General features: G+C 46.7%; 1 protein-coding gene across 1 annotated transcript; it reads left to right on the top strand.

Moving 5' to 3' along the window:
- Positions 1–15,083: 15,083 nt before the first annotated feature.
- On the top strand, positions 15,084–19,297 carry LOC125525301 (proline-rich receptor-like protein kinase PERK8). The gene is made up of 8 exons (XM_048690301.1): positions 15,084–15,390; positions 16,289–17,740; positions 17,832–17,918; positions 18,019–18,089; positions 18,200–18,276; positions 18,376–18,523; positions 18,616–18,777; positions 18,892–19,297. Exons 2-8 carry the CDS (start codon positions 16,300–16,302, stop codon positions 19,090–19,092), a joined length of 2,187 nt encoding a protein of 728 aa, XP_048546258.1. The 5' UTR covers positions 15,084–15,390; positions 16,289–16,299; the 3' UTR covers positions 19,093–19,297.
- The last annotated feature ends 5,185 nt before the right edge of the window (positions 19,298–24,482 follow it).

Raw genomic sequence — 24,482 nt, 5'->3', positions numbered from 1 at the left:
TGACGTCATTAAAGAAACCAACAAAAGAGCATGAGCCGATGTTGAAATTCAAATCAGCTGATGACACCAAGATGGTTGACTTTGTGCCTGGCGACTCATCCAAGGAGTTCATCATCAGTGCGAACTTGGATCCAAAATAGGAAAGCGCGCTCATCGAGTTCATCCATGAGAACCAGGACATCTTTGCATGGAAACCTTCAGACATGCCGGGTGTCCCGAGGGAATTCGCTGAGCACACTCTTAATATGATCCAAAATTCAAACCTGCCAGACAGTTTCTCCGACGGTTCAATGAAGAAAGGCACAAGGCCATTGGAGAAGAGGTGGTCCGGCTCTTGGCGGCCGGGTTCATTGTAGAGGTCTTTCACCCAGAGTGGTTAGCTAACCCGGTGCTTGTACTTAAAAAGAATGGCACCTGGCGTATGTGTGTAGATTACACCAATCTGAACAAGGCTTGTCCGACTGATCCTTTTGCCCTCCCCCGTATTGATCAGATCATTGATGCTACGGCGGGTTGCGCACGTTTGAGTTTCTTGGATGCTTATTCCGGTTATCATCAGATCAAGATGGTGGTCAAGGATCAAGAGAAGACAGCTTTTATTACTCCTTTTGGAGCTTTCTGCTATGTGTCTATGCCTTTTGGGCTTAAGAGTGCCCAGGCGACTTACCAACAGTGTGTGCAGAATTGTCTTCACAATCAAATTGGGCGTAATGTTCATGCTTATGTGGATGATATAGTGGTAAAATCCAGGAAAGAGGAAACCTTGGTCACAGATCTGAAAGAGACTTTCGATAATCTCCAGGTCTACAAAATGATGCTTAACCTGGCCAAGTGTGTTTTTGGAGTCCCAGCCGGCAAGCTCTTGGGGTTTTTGGTGTCTAACCGAGGTATTGAGGCTAACCCGGAGAAAATCAAGGCAATTACATCCCTGGCTAGACCAACATGCGTCAATGACGTTCAACGACTGGTGGGTCGTGTTGCTACTTTGAGCCGGTTCATAAGCCGGTTAGGGGAGAAGGCAATGCCTCTGTATCAGATGATGAAGAAAATAGATGATTTTGTCTGGAGCGATGCTGCAAACTCTGCTTTTGAAGATCTGAAGACACAACTTGCTGAGCCGCCGGTCCTGGCTGCTCCAATTGAGAAAGAGCCGCTGCTGTTATACGTAGCCGCCAACTCACGAGCTGTTAGTGTGGCTATTGTGGTGGAGCGCAATGAGACTGGCAAGGAGCATCCGGTTCAAAGGCCGGTTTATTACGTCAGTGAGGTGCTAATTGAATCCAAGCAACAATATCCACATTGGCAGAAGCTTGTATATGGGGTGTTCATGGCAAGCTGGAAGCTTAAGCATTATTTCCAGGGACATTGAATCACCGTGGTTAGCTCTGCTCCTTTGGGAGACATCATTCAAAACAGACAAGCCACTGGGCGAGTCGCCAAGTGGGCAATTGAGCTTGGGTCTCATGGGTTGAAGTATGTGCCACGTACTGCGATCAAATCTCAAACACTGGTTGACTTCATTAATGACTGGACAGAGATGCAGATGCCAGAAGAGAAACCAGACAACATGTATTGGACTATTCATTTTGATGGGTCCAGACAGTTGGAAGGCTCGGGGGCTGGAGTTGTGTTAACCTCTCCGCGAGGTGCCAAATTTTGTTATGTGTTACGATTGATGTTTCCTTGCACTAACAACGCAGCAGAGTATGAAGCCTTGCTCCATGGTCTTCGAGTAGCAAAAGAGATGATTTTGAGCCGGGTCAGATGTCTTGGCGACTCAGATCTAGTGGCTCAATAGGTATCGGGCAAGTGGGATTCCAAGGACCCTCTCATGGCGGCTTATCACCGGGAGGTTGATGCTGTTGCAGGGCACTTTAAAGGCTATCAGGTGGAGCACATTGACCGTCGAAAGAACGAAGCGGCTGATGCTTTAAGCCGGTTGGGGTCTCAGTGAAAGCCGGTACCACCTAACACCTTTTTGGATGTTTTGCATAACCCCTCTGTCAAGTTGCCCACAGAAGAAGATTTAGCTGTTCCTGACCCGGAGGCGCAGTTGGTGGCGGCTCCTCTTGTCATCCCAGATTGGATAGTACCGTTATTGGCTTACATGACCCGGGGAGAGTTGCCAGCAGATGAGACCCTGGTTCAACAGATAACCCGACGGTCTAAGTCAATGACGATTTTGGATGGAGAATTATACCACCGTAGTGTCTCCGGAGCGTTTCAGCGGTGTGTTTCCCCCGAAGAAGGTCAAGAAATACTTTGTGAGATCCATGAAGGCGATTGTGGTCATCACGTCGGGTCAAAATCTCTGGTGGCCAAGGCTTTTCGTCATGGTTTTTACTGGTGGACGGCTCACGCTGATCCAGAGGATCTGGTCAGCAGATGTGATGGATGTCAAAAGTTTGCACGACGAGCGCATGTGCCGGCTCAAGAGCTCCGGATGATTCCAATCACTTGGCCGTTTGCAGTCTGGGGGCTTGACATGGTGGGACCTTTCAAAAGGTCTAAGGATAAAAAGACACATCTCTTGGTGGCAGTTGATAAATTCACTAAGTGGGTTGAGGCGGAGCCTGTGAGTAAGTGTGACGCGGCCACGGCGGTTCAGTTCATGAAAAATGTGATCTTCCGTTTTGGTTTTCCACACAGTATTATCACTGACAATGGCACTAATCTGTCCCAAGGGACTATGAAGGAGTTTTGTCAACGTGAGCACATCCGGCTTGATGTTTCTTCTGTAGCTCATCCTCAATCCAATGGTCAAGCTGAGAGAGCCAATCAGGAAATTTTGAAAGGGCTCAAACCCCGGCTTATGGTTCCTTTACAGCGAACGCCGGGTTGTTGGGTAGAGGAATTACCCTCGGTGTTGTGGAGTATCAACACCACACCCAACAGGTCTACAAGTTACACACCTTTCTTCATGGTTTATGGAGCAGAAGCAGTGTTGCCTAGTGACATCATCATGACTCGCCCCGTGTGCCAGCTTATGTTGAAACTAATAATGAACAAGCCAGACAGGATGCACTTGACTTGTTGAATGAAGAAAGAGACTTAGCAGCGGCCCGGTCAGCAATTTATCAACAGGACCTGCGTCGTTATCACAGCCGCCGGGTTAAGTCCAGGACTTTTCAGGAAGGCGACCTGGTGCTCCGGCTCATCCAGGATCTATCAGATGCACACAAGTTATCCCCACCTTGGGAAGGACCTTTTGTGGTTAGTAAGAATTTAAACAATGGGTCATATTACCTCATTGACGTTCGAGAGCACAAAGACTTGCGTAAGTCGGAGGAGGAGACCCGCCGGCCGTGGAACATTGCTCAACTTCGGCCATACTACACCTGAGCCACCGGCTCTCATCATGTACATACTTTGACATTGTATATACCATGATAAGTAATAAAGTAAGACCATCGGTCTCTTTTCTTTTCAAAGATTATGCATCTTCGTTATTTCTTATTTTCGAATAATTATTAAGGAGCTGATCATATTTGAATCAAGTTTAACCTTTTTTTGGTCCGGCTTATGATCGTATCCGAATCTAGCTGCAGATCTGATGGTCACTTGGGGGCTTCCTGTTCAAGCATAGGTCGTATTCGAACCAAAGAGAACATAGCTGTCGTAACCCTCTTGATCGGATCAAGGCCAAACTCACTTGGGGGCTTCTTGATCGTATCCGAATCATAGCTTAACCCCTTTTGGGTCCGACTTGGATCGTATTCGAATCAGGGTCGTTAAAAACCTCTCAAGGTCATTTGGGGGCTTCCTGTTCAAACATAGGTCGTATTCGAACCAAAGAGAACATAGCTGTCGGTACCCTCTTGATTGGCGCAACGCCAAAACCACTGGGGGCTATATGGTCGAATTCGAACCTTAGCTTAACCCCTTTGGTCCGGTTTACTGATCATATTCGAATCAGAAGCCCCCAACATTTTGAAGACAAGGCTAGATTATGCTTATTATCTGTTGTTTTGCCTTTTAGTTTTTTGTTGTCTCAATATTACAAATAAGTAGCCTGGTCTTCTTCACCGGCTCGACTATTTGACAACACAGCTACCAAGGTATAATGATCATTGAGTATTCAAAAGCATTAACTTCTCATAAAGTTTGAATCATCAATTTCATCACTCGGGTTATTCAAGCCGGCGGTCGAAGGATCAAAAGGTACAAGGTATGGTTATTACTTATATGCAATTGCCTGCTGTATTAACTAAAAGAGTTAGTCTCAGCCCTTGTCCTTTGTTTATATCTGTTTCTGGTTCCTACTATGGTAAACATATTGGCTATAAACCGGGTGTTTTAACCCGTTTGATTCTAAGCCGCCAAGCCAGTCCTTTCTTTGTATCTACAGGAACGGAGTTCAAATATTGCAGAAACAAACATTAAATACAATGCATACAGTGGCATCAGGAAACACAAAATCACATAGAAGTGTTTTATGCGCGATGGCATAAGCAAAGCATACAGTGTTTTCACAACTAAGCTATTACAAGGCTTTATAAGCCCATGAAGATGATCATTGTTCCTCCCTCGCCGGTTCACCACCTTCTGTTGGCTGGAAGTTGGGTTTTAACCAATCAAAACCATTCACGGCGACAAATTCGGCTTCATCGTCGATCAGGCCGACCGGGTCAACTTCCGGGGCAAATGTGTCTTCTCTTACCGGTGGAATCAAATCTGTTACCTTGTATGAGGGAGTGGCCATCTTCTTATTTTCAGCATCAAAACCCGGCTGGTATTTGTCAATATTGGTGTCATCTCCCAGGGTAGTTGCCTGAGGTCGGACTCCGCACACGTAGACCATGAAGTCATCCTGCCCAAAAGGAGAACCATCTTCCTTCACGGTGGGATAGCCTCTGGCCACGTCCGCCGGGTCTAGGTCTGGCACCCAAGCCTTGGAGCGACTCAGGCCAGTCAAAGCTCCGGCTCGCGCGCAGGAGCGTTTCACTTCTTGAAACCTGGCAGGCAGGATTGATAGTTTCTTCAGGACGTCGCTGAGCCGGTTGAGTCCTTGATTGACAGGAGAAATGGCGGCAAGAGCCCGCTATGCGCCAATATACAGTTGTCCTACCAAAGTATACACTGCCTTTAGTTTAATCAAAGGGTCTTGGCTCAGATTTTTGCTTTGAGGGCCTGCACATATTTTATACACAAAGTCAGCTGGCAGTTTATACTCCGGATCAGCAGAAAGCACACAAAATTAAAGTTGGACAACTTACCAAAGATGGTAGCCACCATTTGAGACACCCGGCCCTTTAACCCATTCAGCTCTGTTGAAATCTCTTCAAGGGTTGTTTCGGCCTTCTCAGCATGTTGGGTCAGAAGCGTTTTTTCTTCTTCCCAGGTTTTCTTCTTGGCAGCGAAGCTGGTCTTTAAATTTTCCGTCTCAGAGAGACTTATTTGCAGTTTGGAGTTAGCAGATTTGATTTCTGTTTCCTAACTCTCTAGTCGGGTCTTCGCATCAGTCAATTGTGAGTTCAATTCAGATAAGGCATTCTGCAAAACATTCAGGTGAGTCAAGATTTTGTTTCAAATTCAAAAGAGCAAGATTCAAGTCTCAAGTACTTTACAAAAAACCACTTGACACTTGGGGGCTAATGTATGCCAAATCAAATTTTTATGACTCTAAAGACATACTTTAAGTCCCAAGTCCCTTACAAAGTAACAACACTTGGCACTTGGGGGCTAATGTATGCAGTTCAGCAAGTTTCTCAAGGTTAAGCCAGAGTATTAAGTCTTTTGAATACGGTACCAAACAATTTAAAGTGCCGGTTCATTTATGATCAAAATGAACCGGCCCTTGGGGACTACAGGTGAAGCTTTGTTCTATTGAATTCAAGACAAGTTTCAAAGGTAAAGGTCTCGGTCTATATTTTAAAGTCTACAGATCATTCCAGTTCTCTCATAAATCTGAAGACTTGGGGGCTGAAGGAATACAGATAAGCCGAAAGAACGTACCTCGTATTTCAACTGCAGCTGCTTGACCATTTCAACCTCAGAGTCGCGACTGGAGTGTACATGGCTAAGATAGCCGGATAGAATATCATTGGCATTTAGATGGTCATAGTTGGCAACGTTAAAGCGAACTTGTTTTGCTGTACACCGAGCCAGCATGGTTGGGTTCCCCGGTTCAATAAAGCGGCTCCCGGTGATCTGAACATCTTGCGCAGATGGTGATGGCGGGTTGGCTGAGCTTGATGGTCCATTAGCAGAAGGGTTCACAGTAGTCTCATCAAATGACGGCTTAGGAGGATTTGCTTCTATATCAACAGGCGGGTCTGCTGGAGCATCGTTTAATGGAGAAGAGGGCCTGGCCGGGTCAGATGCATGCACTGGCGGGTCTTCCGCCGGCTTAGCTGCCTTCGCTTTCTTGGATTTAGCTTGGCCACTAAGAAAAATGTTGCAGGATTGTCAGTATAAAAATAAAATTTGAACAACCAGGAAATATGAGGGTTTTTCATTACCCAGGGGCAGTCTTGAAAGCCGGAAATTGCGTCTGCGATGAGTCGCCAAAAGAGCGAGACACCTCCTGCAAGGATAAAATAGAGTTAAAAGAAATACAAAGGGAAGGATCCATTAAACAGAGTTAAAGACAGAAAGAAGTAAACCTCATTTGGACGTTTCTGAGGAGTTTGTTGAAGAACGACAGCCGGCTCATCTTCAGTCCAAGCTTGACGGCGGCTTTCATGTTGTTGTTTTTTCAAACGAAAGTTGGGATCCAAGTGAGCTAAAGGGTTAGAAAACCTTACTTTACGGATCACTCGTCAAACTTTTTGTCTTGGCAAGGGCTCTAAGTCGGAGGAAATGATAGTTACCTCTGCTTCCACAGCCTGACTGGCCCCAGTGTCATCCTGGTAATGATTAGTGTCAATAAGATTGTTAAAAAATTGGCCAAGGGAATCAAGGGCTACCTCCGAGTCAGATGTATCATCAAGCTTCATCAAGTCTTCAGCAGTACTTTTTTTCTTCCTTTTCGACCTCCGGGTCGTTTTCTTGGCATTTATGGCGGCGGCTTTTGCTTTCTTGGCCGCCTCGTGGTCATACTTAACTTTCCATAAGTCAAAGTTGGCCTGCAGACAGGTAAAAACAAGGTAAAGAGTCAGGCAAGTATTAAAATAATACGGCTGAAAAAATACAAAAGAGAGAAATAATGACATCCTTACTTCTGGCACCGGGTTAAGCTGGCAGAAGGGGTTTAACCTGACGACACTACAATCTTCATATTTCCCGTTCACCAGAAGAGTTGACATTGAGACAATATCTTCTTCTGTCAATTGAATGGGGCTGTGATGAAGAGAGTCATCCGGGCCTCCACCATACTCATACATCAGCTTTGACCGGCGGCTCAAAGGGATGACCCGCCATGAGATCCAGCAGCGGGTCAGATCAACTCCAGTTAACCCGTTCCCCAACAGAGCATTGATCCTTTTGATAGATGGTATCAGCCTCTTGCGTTCATCGATGGTAAGTTTATCAGGAAACGCAAACTTGGAGTCAAGACAATCGGGGCGATAACCCAGCAGTGGCTTCTCGTTTGCTGGTGAAATGTCCTGGCAGTAGAACCAAGTCTGGTTCCAGTCCTTTGGATGACTTGGTAAGACAATGAGGGGGAAGATAGCACCCTGCCGGCGCTGAATCGATATGCCTCCGAGCTCTAAGCTAAGGCCGTTGGTGCACTCATTCTGCCGGTTTAGATAAAAGTATTCTCTAAACAACTCCACGGTCGGCTCTTGTTGAAGATATACCTCACAGAGCACTTGGAAGTTACAGATGTTAGATATGGAGTTGGGCCCGATATGTTGAGGGTGGAGCTTGAAAAAATGGAGGACCTCTCTGAAGAACTTTGAGCCGGGCGGTGAGAAGCCACGGTTCATGTGGTCAGTAAAAACGATCACCTCACCGTCTCTCGGATTGGGTCGTTCTTCTTCCGGGTCAGGGGCACGGTAAGACATGACGGTTTTTGCTGGCAGAAATCCTATGATGAAGAACTCTTTTAAACGTTCCTCAGTTATGGTTGAGGGAACCCAGTTACAGATGGTTGGTGTTTTGGACGGCATGATGTGCAAGGAACTGAAAAGAAAAGCAACATGCCGGTTCAGTTTGATGGTGAGATTAACAGTTAAGGGATGAAGATGCAAAACAAGTAATGACGGCTTAGTTAAGGGCTAATGACATATAAAGGAAAATTAAGCCGGCATGATAAGCCGCCATGACTACAGATATTTGAAGAAGGCAAATTCAGCTAAGTATTGAGACAAACAAGTTTCCTACATTGCTTGGTATTATTCCAGATCAAAATGGTTGTTCAAAATGAAAACAATTCTAGACCTAAAAAGTTCAGTACACAGGAGTCGGTAAGTTTTGAAGCAGCCTTTTTAATCAAAGAAAGAGATCTGTGGGTCAAGAAGAGGTACAAAAACACTACCGCGCATATATATATATATATATATATGACTTTTTGGATCAAAAAAAGTTGGCGGTGGAAGAACTATGATGAACTATGAAGAACACGCATGAGCTTGGAAACCCTAATGCAGATCTGAGAAACAAAGGAAAGAAAACTTACGGTTGCAGGTCTACTGCGGAGGTCGCCGCGGTTTCTCTGATCGGTTCAGGTTGATGCGGCGGCCAAGGTCGACGGAGACGGAGATGAGGCGCGGCGGCGGCAGAGCTCGAGCAGCAGAGGGTTTGCGCGAGGAAGAAGACGGAGCGAGAGAGGAGAATGAGAAGGCCGAGGCGTGCCTATTTATAAGGAAAAGATGCGAACAGACGGGCACGAAGATCAAGAAAGAACCGAATAAATGGTTATCCAGCTATACAGGCACCTCAATTCTCGGGAAACATTGAAGATAAAAGATCCGTTGGAAGATGACGTCATGAAAGTTTTTTGCATTTTCAAGAGGTGACGTCACGGCGGGTTACAAGAAAATTTCAGCGAGAATAAGAAGATGGATTTTTGTCTAAGTATTGAAGATTGACAAAGAACAAAGTTCAAAGTCAACCTGGGGCCTAATGTTGGAGATATTACTATCAGTTATGACCCGCCCAGGGGGGGCCGGGTCAGCCCCAATGGCGGGTTACACAAGAAGCCCAACAAACATTCAACATTATAGTTTATTAAGTCTTATAGAAGGCCCAAAGGCCTGACGGCGGTTTAAGGCCCGATATTGTGAACTACCGTATGTAAAGAAAGACTTGTAAAGAAAGGCATGTAAATGAAGTCACCGAGCCGGACACGATTATGAGTCGGCCGGGACTCTGTAGGCCACCTGGCGTCAACCCATGTATATAAGGGGACGACCCGGTTGCGGCTTAGGGCAAGAAACAACAAGTCGAGAACCAAGCCGGTGAGTTGAGCCTCTTGGTGATTGAAACCCCAGCAATACCAATCCCAACTAGACGTAGGCTTTTACCTTCATCGTAAGGGGCCGAACTAGTATAAAACTCTCTCGTGTCCTTTGTCCCGATTAACCCCTTTAAGCTTCCTAGTGCGATGGCCCTACGACTAAGTCCTTGCTCTAGGACATCTGCCGTGAAAGTTGAAAAGGTTCGAGAACATCAAAAGTATGAAACAATTCCTTGGCTTGTCATCGGGGTTGTGCATGATTTGAATACTTTGTGTGATGAAGATGGAGCATAGCCAGACTATATGATTTTGTAGGGATAACTTTCTTTGGCCATGTTATTTTGAGAAGACATGATTGCTTTATTAGTATGCTTGAAGTATTATCGTTTTATGTCAATATTAAACTTTTGTTTTGAATCTTATGGATATGAACATTCATGCCACAATAAAGAAGATTACATTGATAAATATGTTAGGTAGCATTTCACATCAAAAATTCTGTTTTTATCATTTACCTACTCGAGGACGAGCAGGAATTAAGCTTGGGGATGCTTGATACGTCTCCAACGTATCTATAATTTTTTATTGTTCCATGCTATCATATTATCCATCTTGGATGGTTTATATGCATTTATATGATATTTTATATTATTTTTGGGACTAACCTATTAACCTAGAGCCTAGTGCCAGTTTTTGTTTTTCCTTGTTTTTGAGTTTCGCACAAAAGGAATATCAAACGGAGTCCAAATGAGCTGAAATTTTACCGAGATTTATTATGGACTAGAAGAAGCCCACGAAGCACCCCCCCTAGGGACCCCCCCTTGTCTTGCCGCTGCCTCGTGGACCCCCCTGACGTGAAACCGGCGCCAAAAATTCCTATAAATCACGAAACCCCCAGAAAGAAACCTAGATCAGGAGTTCCGCCGCCGCAAGCCTCTGTAGCCATGAAAAACCAATCGGGATCCCGTTCTGGCACCTTGCCGGAGGGGGAAACCATCACCGATGGCCATCTTCATCATCCTGGCGGTCTCCATGACGAGGAGGGAGTAGTTCACCATTGGGGCTGAGGGTATGTACTAGTAGCTATGTGTTTGATCTCTCTCTCTCTATCTCTCTCTCTCTCGTGTTCTTGATTTGGCACGATCTTGATGTACTGCGAGCTTTGTTACTATAGTTGGACCATATGGTGTTTCTTCCCCTCTATCTTCTTGTGATGAATTGAGTATTACCTTTGAGGTTTCACTATTATCGGATTGAATACTATTATGGATTTGAGAACACTTGATGTATGTCTTGGATGGGATACCCGTGGTAACAATGGGGTGTTCTATTGATTCACTTTATGTATGTTTTGGCACTCAACTCGCAGATTCCCGAGGTGACATTGGGGTAATCTATGCATAGGGGTTGATGGTTTTTGTCCTTGTTTCTCTGGTAGGAATCTTGGGGAACCCTTTGAGGTTCTTTGTGTTGGATTGAATATGATGAATCTGAAGTTGTTTGATGCATATCGTATAATTGACCCATGGATACTTGTGGTGACATTGGAGTATCTAGGTGACATTAGGGTGGATTGATGTGTGTCATATGGTGTTATTTTACTACGAACTCTAGGTCTATTTGTGACACTTATAGGAATAGCTCAATGGATTGATCGGAAAGAATAACTTTGAGGTGGTTTCGTACCCTACAAGCAATTTCATCTTATGTTCTCCGCGATAGGAACTTTGGAGTGACTTTTGTCGCACGTTGAGGGATTTCCATATCATTTAATTATGTTATCATTGTTGAGAGAACTTGCACTAGTGAAAGTATGAACCCTAGGCCTTGTTTCCAAGCATTGCAATACCGTTTTCGCTCACTTTTGCTACTAGTTACCTTGTTGTTTTTATATTTTCAGATTACAAAAAACTATATCTACAATCCATGTTACACTTGTATCACCATCTCTTCGCCGAACTAGTGCACCTATACAATTTACCATTGTATTGGGTGTGTTGGGGACACAAGAGACTCTTTGTTATTTGGTTGCAGGGTTGTCTGAGAGAGACCATCTTCATCCTACGCCTCCCACGGATTGATAAACCTTAGGTCATCCACTTGAGGGAAATTTGCTACTGTCCTACAAAACTATGCGCTTGGAGGCCCAACACGAGTATACAAGAAGAAGGTTGTGTAGTAGACATCAGTGATTGGCCGGGTTGGCGTGCAAAACGATGCTGCCGAACGCGAAGAGCTGCCATGAACAAAGATGTCCCCGGTGTGAATGCCATCTTCGATGATCAGGCAAGCCATCGATCCTTCGATGGTCTCACAACGGAACTCTCAATGAAAGCACCAATGTCGGTGTCAAAACCGATAGATCTTGGGTAGGGGGTCCCGACCTATGGATCTTGGATCAATGGGGAACATGGGACAAAGGAGACGATATTTACCCAGGTTCGGGCCCTCTTGAAGAGGTAAAACCCTACATCCTGCTTGATTATATTGAAGTGTACATGATGATTACAGAGTCGATCTACCATGAGATCAGACAAACTAAACCCTAGGTGAGTATGATGATGGTTCTTCTTCTAGACTCTATGGACTAAACCCCTTGGTTTATATAGACACCAGGGGTACTAGGGTTACACACTGTCGGTTACAATAAGGAGATAAACATGTCAATTTCCCTATCTTGACTTGGAGGACACACCAAGGCTTCAAAGGTTTCTTGTCCGGACACGAAGCCGCCTTATAGCTCGACCTTCTAATAGTTGTAGAGCGGCCCACCTGTCCGGCCCATAAGTAATAGGCTGGCAGCCCGAGGGCCCCTTAGTCCAGGACTCCCTCACCCACCACGTGTGTGATGACAGGACGGAGCCCAGAAGAATGGATAGGCATCTACAGATCATCTTGGTCCCCAAGTCTAAGTTGGCAATGTGCTAGATCACATCTCCCTATTTGTATAACCCTAGCTCCCACCCTGTATATAAGGGGGCTTGGAGGGTCTCTATCCCATCCATTATCATAGATTAGACTCTCGGTAGCACTTCATATGCATCACTGTAATCCCTCGCATGAGGTATACCCACCATGAATAACGATAACAAGTAGGATGTACGGTATTACCCTTCACTGGAGGCCCAACCTTGGGTGAAAACCTTGTGTGACCTCCTATATAAGACTTCAAGCCACTCTAGGTACCCTACAAAGGGTAATGATGGGATCATGCACCGTCAGTCGTCATATTGATGGTCGCTAAATGGTTAGCATCCACCAGAAAGAATAGGAAGCATTCATGATCTCAAGTTGGTCATGCGGGACAGAATTGGGGGCCACAACCGGCTGATGAGAGACTACTTTATGTCGGGTTGTATCTTCCCACTATATATGTTTTAACAACACTTTCTCATGACCAAACGGTTGTTCCGTCGAATTGCCGACGACATAGAGGTTGTGGAACCTTTCTTCCAGCAACGGAGAAATGTTGTTGGTCTCTTGGATTTTCTAATTTTCAGAAGGCGATCGCAGCAATCCAGATGCTTGCATATGGCTCCCTTGTAGATTCAACGGACGACACTCCCTGAATGGACAAAGATACAATCATCAAGTGCATGGTAGTATTCGCTGATACTATGGTGAAGGTTTACGGAGAGCAGTATCAGGCAACCCAAAGTAGCCGCTGTCACTCCACATGGGTGTAAGTCAATCTGTAATATCCAACTCGTTGTAGCCACTACTCCGGTGGCAGATATCGATGAAGAGCCATTGGTGTGACCTTTCTCCGTGTGAAGGTTTTCGGTCTGAAATCATGCCTGTATGTGTCTGACGTGGTGGTGCCTGGAAAATGTTGGCGCCATCGACGAGTGCCCACAGCGCCACACACGACCACACGCAATCAACGTCGTCATGCATGCAGATGCGTCGCCACGCATCCAAAAGTCTCGTCGTGTCTTGTCCTGTGACCCTTGATATCCATGTCGTTGACATCAAGGGTCACCACCCCTGCTACAGTGACCAATGGTCATCGTCGCCGCCCTGTCATGCCCCTGATGGATCCGAACACCGTTGCATGTGTCTCTAGGTCCAACGGAGGTCGCCGCTGCCGTGACTCCCAACCATTCACATGCATCAATATCAGTGTCATGGTCTCGCTGGTCGTCGCTAGTCAACCCAGCGCATCCAAGAACGGCGTCTCCAGGAACACCATCGTCGCCGTCGCGCACGGTAGGGTGCCCCCTATGGCGAAGGGTGAAGGCGAAGCCAAGCACCCTATGGTCGTTGTGTCGGCCTGCAGATCAAGAACGTCAGTGCCAGTGATGCGCCATCGCACAATGCTAACATGCCGCCTCAGGTCGGCCAACCGTCGGCGTTCGTAGATGGGGCCATGCGCTCTCCATCTGTGGGCTACGTAGCATCTGCCGGCGGTAACAAGGACGAGGAGGGAGGTGAGGAAGAGGGACATGTGGCCTGGCTCGCGCCGTCGCGAGGAACCAAGGAGGCGTTTGGTTACCAACATCGTTTTTTAGCACTTTGCATACTTGTCTCACTTGAGTCTGGTTGAGCTAATGCAGGCAAAAAATACTATATCTGCACTTAGTTTGATTACCTGCATATGGGCTGCCTGCATTAGGGGAGCATTTTTTGCCTGTCGTTTGGTTGTGTGCATTGGCTTGGCAAATACAAGTGCTCGGTGTTTGGTTGCATACATGCCATGTGATTAAGAGTTAAAACCTGCACATTACACACCGAGTTATAGTAGAGTTCTTGGCAGTGTGCTCGCGATGGCGTCGTCAGTGTAGGCCGAGGACAAGGTGGCCGAGAGGAACGACGCCGTCGAGGGCGCCGAGCACAACATGGCGTCCACCCGACAAGATTGACAACTACACATAACACTACACCATGGTGCCGAAGTGGATAAAGATGAAGGAGAAATGCAGTTTGGCAGTAGCTTGTGATCAAGATTTATACTACTTGAGCTCATAGATCAACACAAGTCAAGAACTTATATTAGCGTCACGGTATACTCCTACCATTCACTAGTGCAGCAACCTGCTATACAAACGGTTTTTAACCCCTTTTCGCGACGGTATTTTAAACCGTTGGCCTGCCTGTGTGCGAGGGGGTGGTCCTTCCCACACGTCCCAGAAACCGTTGGGGATAGGTCCTCCGGTCACACATGCGGGGCAAAAAGTGCTCGTGTGTGATCGGGCAAGCTATCACATACAATTATACATGCTCAATCGTTTCCGTTCGTATGTACATCCCACACAGTGAATCCCACACAAAATTTTTCATTTTTGTGCACATCACACACATTGAATCCCAGACAAACGTTTCCTTTCATACGTACATCACACACGATTTCCTCCATCACATCGCCTGTGATAGGGTTACCATTACAAACGATAATAATAATTTTATTGTTTTGTGTTACTGGCGCTCGTTTCTTCTCTCTCGGAAAAAAAAAGAGAAAATGGAGACGCTTCCGTCTGACCTATTACGTATTTCGAGCGGGAATGCTTTCTTTCTGTCCGGTGTGCGAGAGAGTAGCAGTAGTAGACGTACTCATGCAGCATGCGCCACCAATAATAGCCCTCCCCTCCCGCCACCGACCGATCTGCAGGAGTCGACAATGGCAGGGCCGCGACTACTACTCGCTCCCTCCTCTCCCCCCATGCATACTTTAACCAAGCCTGAATTATTATTATATGCATGTCCACATACATGTAAACTCTGGTCGTCGGACGTGTTCCAGCACAGCGATTCCGGAGAGTCGTCGCAGCCACGTTCTCTCAAGCCCCAACGGCAAAAGGGAGATGATCATGGTAGACGGCAACATGTATGCCCCGCCATTTCATTTCCCGGAGGCCTCTGCTCTGCTCTGCTTCCCCCTCTTCCTCCCCGGCTGATTTCCGTTCTCGTCCCGATGCAGCGGCATGGGAGCTGAGGCTGCATTGCTCGGCCGATCGGTTCGCCTCAGCCTCAGCCTCAGGCGACGGCCCTGCGTGGTTCGGGCCTTGCTCTGATCCGTCGAGGCGTCCGCTATCTTTTGTGATCCTGAGGTACCGTCCGTGGATCGTTACTATGATCTTCTTCCTTCTCATGCCTGTGAATCGATTGTTCAGAACCACTACTGTCTGCTCTTTTCTTATGGTGATGCTTTTTCATGTTTGCATGGAATGACTTGTTTTGTAGTAGTATTTCTTTTCCTGGGGATTATTTTGTTCCTTGTTAGTAGTATTCCCTTTTTTTTTCTTTTTTTAGGATATTGTTAGTAGTATTCTTTAGCATATGCTCATGTTCTGAAGAAAACGAAGTTTCCACGTAATTAGTTGGTCCTCTTAGCGATCGAGCTGGAAGAATCTTGTGCCGTACTTCCCAGTTGGTTGTTGCAAGCTAGCAGAACATGTGTTGGAAGTGGAACAAGTGCATCATCTTTTTGCTGAAATCCTACATTCAAGTCAACCGTTTTGGATTTTGTCGGTGGGATATGAATATGATGGAGTGGAGGCCCATGATCTAATCTAATTCTAATACACCATGCCCTTCTCCCGTTTCTATTTTTTAAAATTTTCAGCCAAGAGGTCATCTTAAACTGGACTAGGATTTCCTACCATGGCCCGAATATCCACGTCAGATTTTTAGGCATGGCAAATCGACCGTTTTCCATAACAAATTATGTTTGCTGAGTATGGCAAATTTAGTTCGTAATAATGTGTCTTGAACTCTAGATCAAGAGAAAATACTGCACAAACTAGTGGGGTCACCTTATATCCTTGGCCTGAAGAATTTATTTGGAACCTAGCATTAGGCTTCAGCAATTTTGCATGATGTGGCTTCAGACCTTTTCCTTTTCTTTTTGGAAGAATGTTTTTGTATGTGATGAATACTGTTTATATTCTCATTTGAAGACATGGTACATTTGTTCTGAACTTCTGACCGTTTCCCTCCTTTTTACAGCGCTGCACACAATGAGAACTCTGCTCCAAGCTAAAGGCGGTGGTCGCGGTGCCGGTGCCGGTGCCGCCGACGCGGCCGCCGATGCAGTAGACACCGTGACAGGCACCACGCCGCCGCCCTCCTCCACCGACGATTCGCCGCCGCCTCCTGCTTCCGACCCTCCTCCTTCACCCTCGTCGTCCTCTTCTCCACCGCCGCCTTCCCCGTCATCTCCCTCGGACCCACCGCCGTCTCCGTCTTCGCCCCCGCCATCACCGCCACTCGCGCCGCCTCCTTCGCCCGCGGCGTCTTCTCCCCCTCCGCCGGAGGTATCGCCGCCTCCTCCGCCGGTGGCATCCCCGCCGCCTCCACCTGATGCATTCCCTCCTCCGCCACCCTCCCCGGTCTCTGCTGCCCCGCCCCCGGCAGACGCCGCACCGCCCCCGCCTGATAATGCCCCGCCGCCACCGGATAACGCGGCCGCGCCCCCGCCTTCTCACACTCAGGCGGCGCCGCCAACGCAGTCGCAGGCCAAGCCGCCTTCTTCCAAAGCGTCGCCTCCGCCTACCGCCGAGGAGCCAACGGCGTCTCCGGTGGTGGACGCCACGCCGCCACCGAAGCAACCCGCCGTGGATTATGCGCCGCCTCCGTCGGCGCGGACGAGCTCATCTGCCACGGCGCACTCACCTCCTGCCTCCGCGGTAACACCGCCCACGGCTGATAGAAGCGTGACGGCACCGGCACCGCCAAGCACCGGTGGCGGCATGAGCTCCGGCGCCACGGCGGGCGTGGCAGTCGTGGCCGTGATCGCCTTCCTCTGCTTCGCGGGCGTGTTCGTCTGCCTGACGAAGCGGCGGAAGCGGAAGTACTCGGACCAGTACTACCCGGGCTTCGCCGCGCCGCCGTACACGCCGCAGCACATGTCCGGCGAGGCGCCGTTCCTACGGGTGCCGTCCGCGCCGGGGTCGGGGAACTTCAGCCAGCCGGGAATGTCGGCGATGATGAGCCAGTCGTACGGGAACCAGCAGCAGCAGCAGCAGCAGCAGTACCAGTACCAGCAGCAGCCGCCGCCGCCGCAGTTCGCGTCGGCGAACTACAGCAGCACGATGGGGAGCCAGGGGCCGGCTCGGAGCATGGCGACATCGGGCGACCTCAGCGTGGGCAACAGCAAGTCGTTCTCGTTCGACGAGCTGTACGAGATCACGGGCGGGTTCTCGCGCGACAAGCTGCTCGGGGAGGGCGGGTTCGGGTGCGTGTTCAAGGGCACGCTCGGCGACGGCCGGGAGGTGGCCGTGAAGCAGCTCAAGGGCGGCGGCGGGCAGGGGGAGCGCGAGTTCCAGGCGGAGGTGGAGATCATCAGCCGCGTCCACCACCGCCACCTCGTCTCCCTCGTCGGCTACTGCATCTCCGAGGACCACCGCCTCCTCGTCTACGACTTCGTCGCCAACGACACCATGCACCACAACCTCCACGGTAGGACACACACCACCACGATCTCCACTTCACCTACCAACTTCTTGAACGGCAATGGCTTACTGGTGCGTCTAAATTGCTCTGCTTGCAGGGAGGGGGAGGCCGGTGATGGACTGGCCGACGAGGGTGAAGATCGCGGCGGGATCGGCGCGCGGGTTGGCATACCTGCACGAGGATTGTAAGCTGCTTAACTTTGCTCCTACGGAGTACTCTGTTGGTGTGTGTTGGGTTGGAATTTACAGCTGAATTTCTCATTGCTCTCGGTTGTTGTACAATAGGTCATCCAAGGATCATCCACAGGGACATCAAGTCATCCAACATCCTGCTCGATGACAACTTCGAAGCTCAGGTTCTGCACTTCTTACACTGCAAAGCTGAACTGCCGTGATCTCTCTGAATAAATGGATGGTAATGTTCAGTTACTGACGAAACCTGAATGCCGTGTTCATCGTAATCCAGGTCGCGGATTTCGGGCTCGCCAGGCTCGCGGAGAACGACGTGACGCACGTCTCCACGCGCGTGATGGGCACATTCGGGTAAGTAAATCATCTTTGCAGACTCATTCATCTCGGCACGTCGACAGAAAACGAGGAAACATTGTCAAAACTCTGTTTGCGCTGACTGAAAACGAACAGGTACTTGGCGCCGGAGTACGCTTCGACGGGGAAGCTGACGGAGAAATCGGACGTGTTCTCCTTCGGCGTGGTGCTGCTGGAGCTCATCACCGGGCGGAAGCCCGTCGACTCGTCCCGCCCCCTCGGCGACGAGAGCCTCGTGGAGTGGGTAAGAAAGACCACCACCAGCAGCAGCACTGACTGCAATGCAATGCCACTGTATCCGTCACTGACAGCGTGCTGCTCGTGCCATTGTCGCAGTCGAGGCCGCTGCTGAACCGCGCGATCGACGAGCAGGAGTTCGAGGAGCTGGTGGACCCGCGCCTCGACGGCAACTACGACGACGTCGAGATGTTCCGCGTCATCGAGGCGGCGGCGGCGTGCATCCGGCACTCGGCCGCGAGGAGGCCCAAGATGGGGCAGGTACGTAGTACGTGCGGGCGAGGAAGAAGAACCACCTCCAAACTAACTAACCTTCGATGGAGCCTGGCAACGTCTCGCCATTGATTGACTGCTTCGTCGTGGGCTGTGTTGCAGGTCGTTAGGATCCTGGATAGCCTGACCCTGAACGACGTGGACCTGACCAACGGCGTGCAGCCCGGGAAGAGCCAGATGTTCAACGCCGCCAACACGGCGGACATCAGGCAGTTCCAGCGGATGGCGTTCGGCAGCCAGGACTTCAGCTCCTCCGAGTACACCCAGTCCAAGGCCAGCCTGAGCGGCAGGAGGGATCTGTAGCCACGCGAGAAGAAAAGGATCCATGAGAGCTTGCTTCCGACGATTTTGTTTCTGTTCATCTCTTGATTCCTTTTTATTATTTTTTACAGTGAATTTGTATTTGCTGTCTTACTGTATGTTTGTGCCTTTGATGTGTACATTAACAGGGGTATATGCCCACAGGGTTATGTATTTTTAGCTATTCTGAAGAGATATAAATTGTTTTTCTCATCTGCTCACGGAACTAAAAACTAAGGCCTCGGATGAACAATAAATTCCGAAAAAATACTACTCCCTTCGAAAGTTGTACTAGAGTTGTGACAATTAATTTGGATGCGAAGGGAATAATTTTTTTGAAAAAGATCTGATTTTTTTACAAATAAACATTGAGTTGTTTTATACACCCATGCAAAATTTTGCAATGAAATCACATTTGTGAAAGTGTGGACAAAAAAAAAATCGATGCTTCAAAATAATCTTTTTAGAGCATCGATTTTTTCCCACATCTCCACAAATGTGATTTCATCCGAAAAATTTGCACGCATGTACAAAAAACATCAATGCTTCTTGCCCTCAAAAGGATATTTTTATTTTTTTACTATTTATTCCGACTTTACTGTTCATCCGAGCTCCAGTGAGCTCGAATTCACATACTCCATGGCCCTGTGAATATTATTGTTGTACGCCCTTATGCACAAGCCATGTCATTTGAAATCACTAAATTCTTAAAAGATGAGGGAGGCGTTGAAATGGAATCAACAGGCCGAAGTAAGACATCTTCTGGAGGGCACACAACATGTTTATGGATTTGCTAATTTCTATCGTCTTGCCAATGGTAAACATATCAAATAACACATCCTTCAACTCGAATAACACGGGGAGATCAAGCTCAAAGTGCTCGCCGGGTTTTGGCACCACTATCTATATCTCCCAAGTTACCAAGGTATTCAATGAGAAAGAGGCCATTTCTATGAGGAAAAGAACGTTCTTACGCATGTGGCATCATGTAATCTTGTTTCTTTTCAGCCAATTTAGTCTTGTTCCGGTCATAGTGGTCCTTGTACTTGCGTGTGTGCATTGTTGGATCTACTAACCTGCAAAAAAAAGATTGCATTCATAATTCAATGAAGAGGCATGATGACCTTAGACATTCACCAAGAAAGAGGTAAGAGATGCAGTTTCCCAAAGGGAAGATAACAAGACACTACACATTGATGGCTTCTCTATAAAATATCTTCCATTTTTTGGAGCCTATCAAACCTTAATGTTGGGCTTATCACTCACTACCTAAAAAGTTACCTATCGGTAACTTATAGGATTACTTGTTTGTTCCACGCCACATTTCATTTTTATTCCACAAACCATATTGTTGTTATGTCTCGAAATGTTATATGTTGTACCCACATGAAATTTTTCCCTAGGTGGTTTATTTTAGATGGTTGGTTACCATAAAACCATTACACAGATATACAAGAAAGACATGACAGAGTGATATTCAAAACTGGTTTCGAAAGACAGAAAAGGTTGATTGGTCATTTCTTCAACAAAATTTTACTCATGAAAGTTTTTACTCTAAGATACACATTTTTTAGTTTCCCCAAGGTGCGAGTGTTGGTATAAATGTGAATGCCGATTTTGATACCCTGAAAGACCTGACAGAAAGTGACCCATGTTGCTTATTTTGCTTGATATTGTATTGAATATATTGTAATAAAACTTTCACGCGCCAAGGATGAGAACCCAATTAGTTTTCCCATTCTCCAGCTGTGTTGAGAATTGTTTATCCATTCTTTGATATACAATTGTATTAATTGTGTCTGTAGACTAAATTGGTGAGCAAGCCTTGGATACAAAGTTTTTGTGCACATTCCAATAACCTCTTGTTCAAAGGTTTATTTCAAAAGTTATTTTCGGCAAAGTTAAGGAATTTGTTAGCTAAATGAGGCATGTTCTATAGACTCTGAGAGCTGTTGCGTCACACATCCAATATCTTGAGCAAGAGATGTTTGTCGGACAAGAGGTTATTTAACTTTTGAACAAAGAAAGAATAAATGGACCTCAAGGCTCAAAGGTTGGAGAGGAGCATTTCATTAGAATGGGAAGAGGTGCTCTTGCTAAATCTTCCTTGTTAGCAATTGTGTTATACTATATGACGGTATCGCCCCTGCCCAAGTGGGTGACCCATAAGATTAATAGGTTTCAATGAACTTTCATTTGGAAAGGAGATGATGAGGGTCGGGTTGTCAGTGGTCACTTGTGATGGTGTGTTAGACTAGGGGGTACTCACCACATCATTTACCGACCAGGTGAGTCTGGCCAAGGACCTCCATGGCGGTTCACTAATGGGCTTCTTCGGGCAGCTCATGACATATACGAGGAAGATTCCACAAGACTTGATGATCAAGACAAGGACTCCTCTCCATCGACGTAGCCGAATAGAACTCTTGTTATCCTAGGCCTCCGGTACATTATATAAGCATAGGTCAAGCTAGTCGATAGATACATGCTACATCATTAGAATCATACACAACATACGATCTCGAGGTAGATCAACTTTGTACTCGATACATCATCATCAATATAAACAAAAGCATGGCGTAGGGTTTTACCTCCATCAAGAGGGCCCGAACCTGGGTAAACACCATCTCCTTCATCTCCAGTTACCCATCGATCCAAAATCCACAGCTCGGGACCCCCTACCCCGATGTCTGCCGGTTTTGACACCGACAACTTGCCGGTCAACTGGAGTGTTGTTTCCAAGTCAAAAGATATTGGTCACCTTGGTTTACTTGATTCAGAGCTCTTCGGGAGATCCCTTCACATCTGCTGGTAGTGGTTGTAGTCAACAGCGCCAGACAGACCATGGCACAGCTTGGCCCTCCCTTGTGATGAAGTTGGCATGGCTCATTTTCGTGCGTCCACCAAGATTGTGGTGGGAGATGGCATTAAAACTAGTTTTTTGTTCGACCGTTAACTCGATTCATGTACTCCGAAATACATGGTAGCACCATCCCTTTTGCCCCTACTTGATGGAAGCGACAATATGTCCACTGTGCCCTTGCTGATAATTGTTGGATGCATTCCTTTAGGGCCTTCACAACTAATGGTTAGATCCGAGCTTGTCTCACTTTGGATTGCTCTCCAAGCGATTCACCATGACACCATCACTCAATACCCTATTTCATAGATAGCTTCTTCGAATGGCTTTTATTAGACTGGGCCGGCATATAGGGCAGAGTTTCTGGGGTGCTTCCGATCCCTTTCTGCCATACAAAATATGGTAGGCGGAAGTGCAACCTGTGCATGTTGTTTATGTGGCTTCCTCTGTATTAGAATAAGCTTACTGCTAACTACTCCTTCCGTTTCAAAATAGATGACTCAACTTTGTACTAACTTTAGTACAAAGTTATGTCATCTATTTTAAAAGGAGGGAGTAACTTGTTGTCCATGGTTGGCCACATGAGGGGTTTGTTTTCTTTGTCTTACAGAGTTTGTGACTAATGAGCATCTTGCATGCAGTTGTTATTTTACTAGTGCGGCCTGAGCATAATCGCGGGCTTGATCTAGATCACCCCCAGCTTGGCTTTGGAATTCTCTTCCCTCAACGATTGGTGGAAGATCCACATCGTGTCACTGGAACCATGTGCGTGAAAACTTTTTAGGTAAGTACTCATATACTCCCTCTGTCCTAAAATACAAGAGCGTTTTCTATACTGTGTAGTGTCAAAAACGCTCTTATATTATAAGACGGAGGGAGTATATTTTTGTGGCATGTTTGGAACGAGCGAAACCACTAAATTTTTCCAGAATGTGCCCCTTCAAGTTCTTGAGGTTGTTTATCTAGTGAAGGAGGGTCTTGATCAGTTCGAGTTGGCTTTTGTTGTCAATAGATACTAGCTTTGTTCAGTTTCACTTCTTCATAAATAGTTTTTCTACTCTCTTTCTATTTTTCCCTATCTTAATGAAGTCGACAAAGCTCATGGATGTTTGGTGAAAAAATAGGTTGGTAAGACCAAGTTATAAATAAACACTATAGGGTTATATCACTGCACGTGTACTTGCCTAACCAGGGTGGCCCCATATATTACGGTGGGGTGATGAAAGTAAATAATCATGTCGTCCAGTTGGAACTTTTAAAGTCAATTCTGGAACTCAAAGACCACGGTATACCTTTCAGAACAAGATACCCAATTTTCTACAATTGTCCTCAATGATTTTTGGGGGAGTTCATGGAGGCGCACGTGATAAAACTCGAAGACTACAAGACCCATTAGAGTTACGCTTCAATCATACCCATGGATTAACATGGCAACAATAAAAAGAATAGAGATCCGGATGGGGAGGGGGAGGGGGTGTAGGGTTTATAGATGAAAATGTATAGGTTTTCGCACAAGTTGAGAAATATCGAATCCATACTCTGCCCACAAGGATTCCCATTACCCGCCCATGAAAATATTCATGGGTTCCTATGCAGGAGTATCCATGGATATACAAACCCATGAAGTAAATATCACAAAAAGAAGACATGAGCCAATATCATGATGAGTCGACACGATTGACCAATCTGGAAGATTGAGCGAGACCATGCACCACAAAAATTCCACGGAAATGCTATCTTGACATAAAAAAAAACACTAAAGGGAGCCACCTACATGGCCCATTATTAGTGAGAAAGGAGAGGCAATTACACGGGGAATATTCATTCTAGAAAGGCACATTTAAAAAGCAACATGGCTTCACCTGACTGGTTGAAACAAGCAATGGAGAGTTAATTATTGTCGTAATTTTAGCCTTTCTGCTCGTTGTGGTTATATTGGGTTGATACAATTTTTGAGTTAATATAATTCTTTTATCAGAAGAATTTATCATGTATAATTATATGTCGCAATGCAAATTCCAGAAAGACCCAACAGTTACAGTGTATAAATACTGAAGTCCTCCAAAACTTGCTTTAATTCTGAGTACTTTAGTATGGGGTTTTTTAACACAGTACAGACGCAAGCGCTCATATACACACATACACTCATCTCTAAGAACGCACACACGCACACCCTACCCCTATGAGCACCTCTGAAAGACTAAGCCGACATATCATCTTGAAATTTATGAAGTCATCATAGGCACCTCGTCCTCGACGGGAACGTCTCCTCCCACTGAATGCGCATCGCCAGAAATTCTGCAATAAATCCAGGAATAAATGCGAGCACCAGGACTTGAACCCTGGTGGATTGGGGATACCACAGTCCCTCTAACCATACAACCATAGGTTGGTTCGCACTTTAGTAGGTGATAAGTAAGGCATTCTTCCATCGTGCAGGGTTATATACGGGGTGTATATGGTGGATAATGTCCAATGCTTAAAATTTTGTGAAAAAAGGCAGCCTTTTCAAATCTCAAGTTTACTACATAAT

The sequence above is a fragment of the Triticum urartu genome, chromosome 7, assembly GCF_003073215.2.
Source record: "Triticum urartu cultivar G1812 chromosome 7, Tu2.1, whole genome shotgun sequence".
Classification (NCBI taxonomy): Eukaryota; Viridiplantae; Streptophyta; class Magnoliopsida; order Poales; family Poaceae; genus Triticum; species Triticum urartu.
Note: the sequence above shows the minus strand (reverse complement) of the source record. Positions and strands in the feature narration are given on the sequence as shown.

What these genes read in the sequence shown, in the direction of transcription:
- LOC125525301 (XM_048690301.1), top strand. Translation starts at nt 16,300, where the DNA reads ATGAGAACTCTGCTCCAAGCTAAAGGCGGTGGTCGCGGTGCCGGTGCC. An exon ending in ATGACAACTTCGAAGCTCAG is followed by an intron (nt 18,090 to 18,199) that starts GTTCTGCACTTC and finishes ATCGTAATCCAG; the next exon opens with GTCGCGGATTTCGGGCTCGC. An exon ending in CGCGTGATGGGCACATTCGG is followed by an intron (nt 18,277 to 18,375) that starts GTAAGTAAATCA and finishes GAAAACGAACAG; the next exon opens with GTACTTGGCGCCGGAGTACG.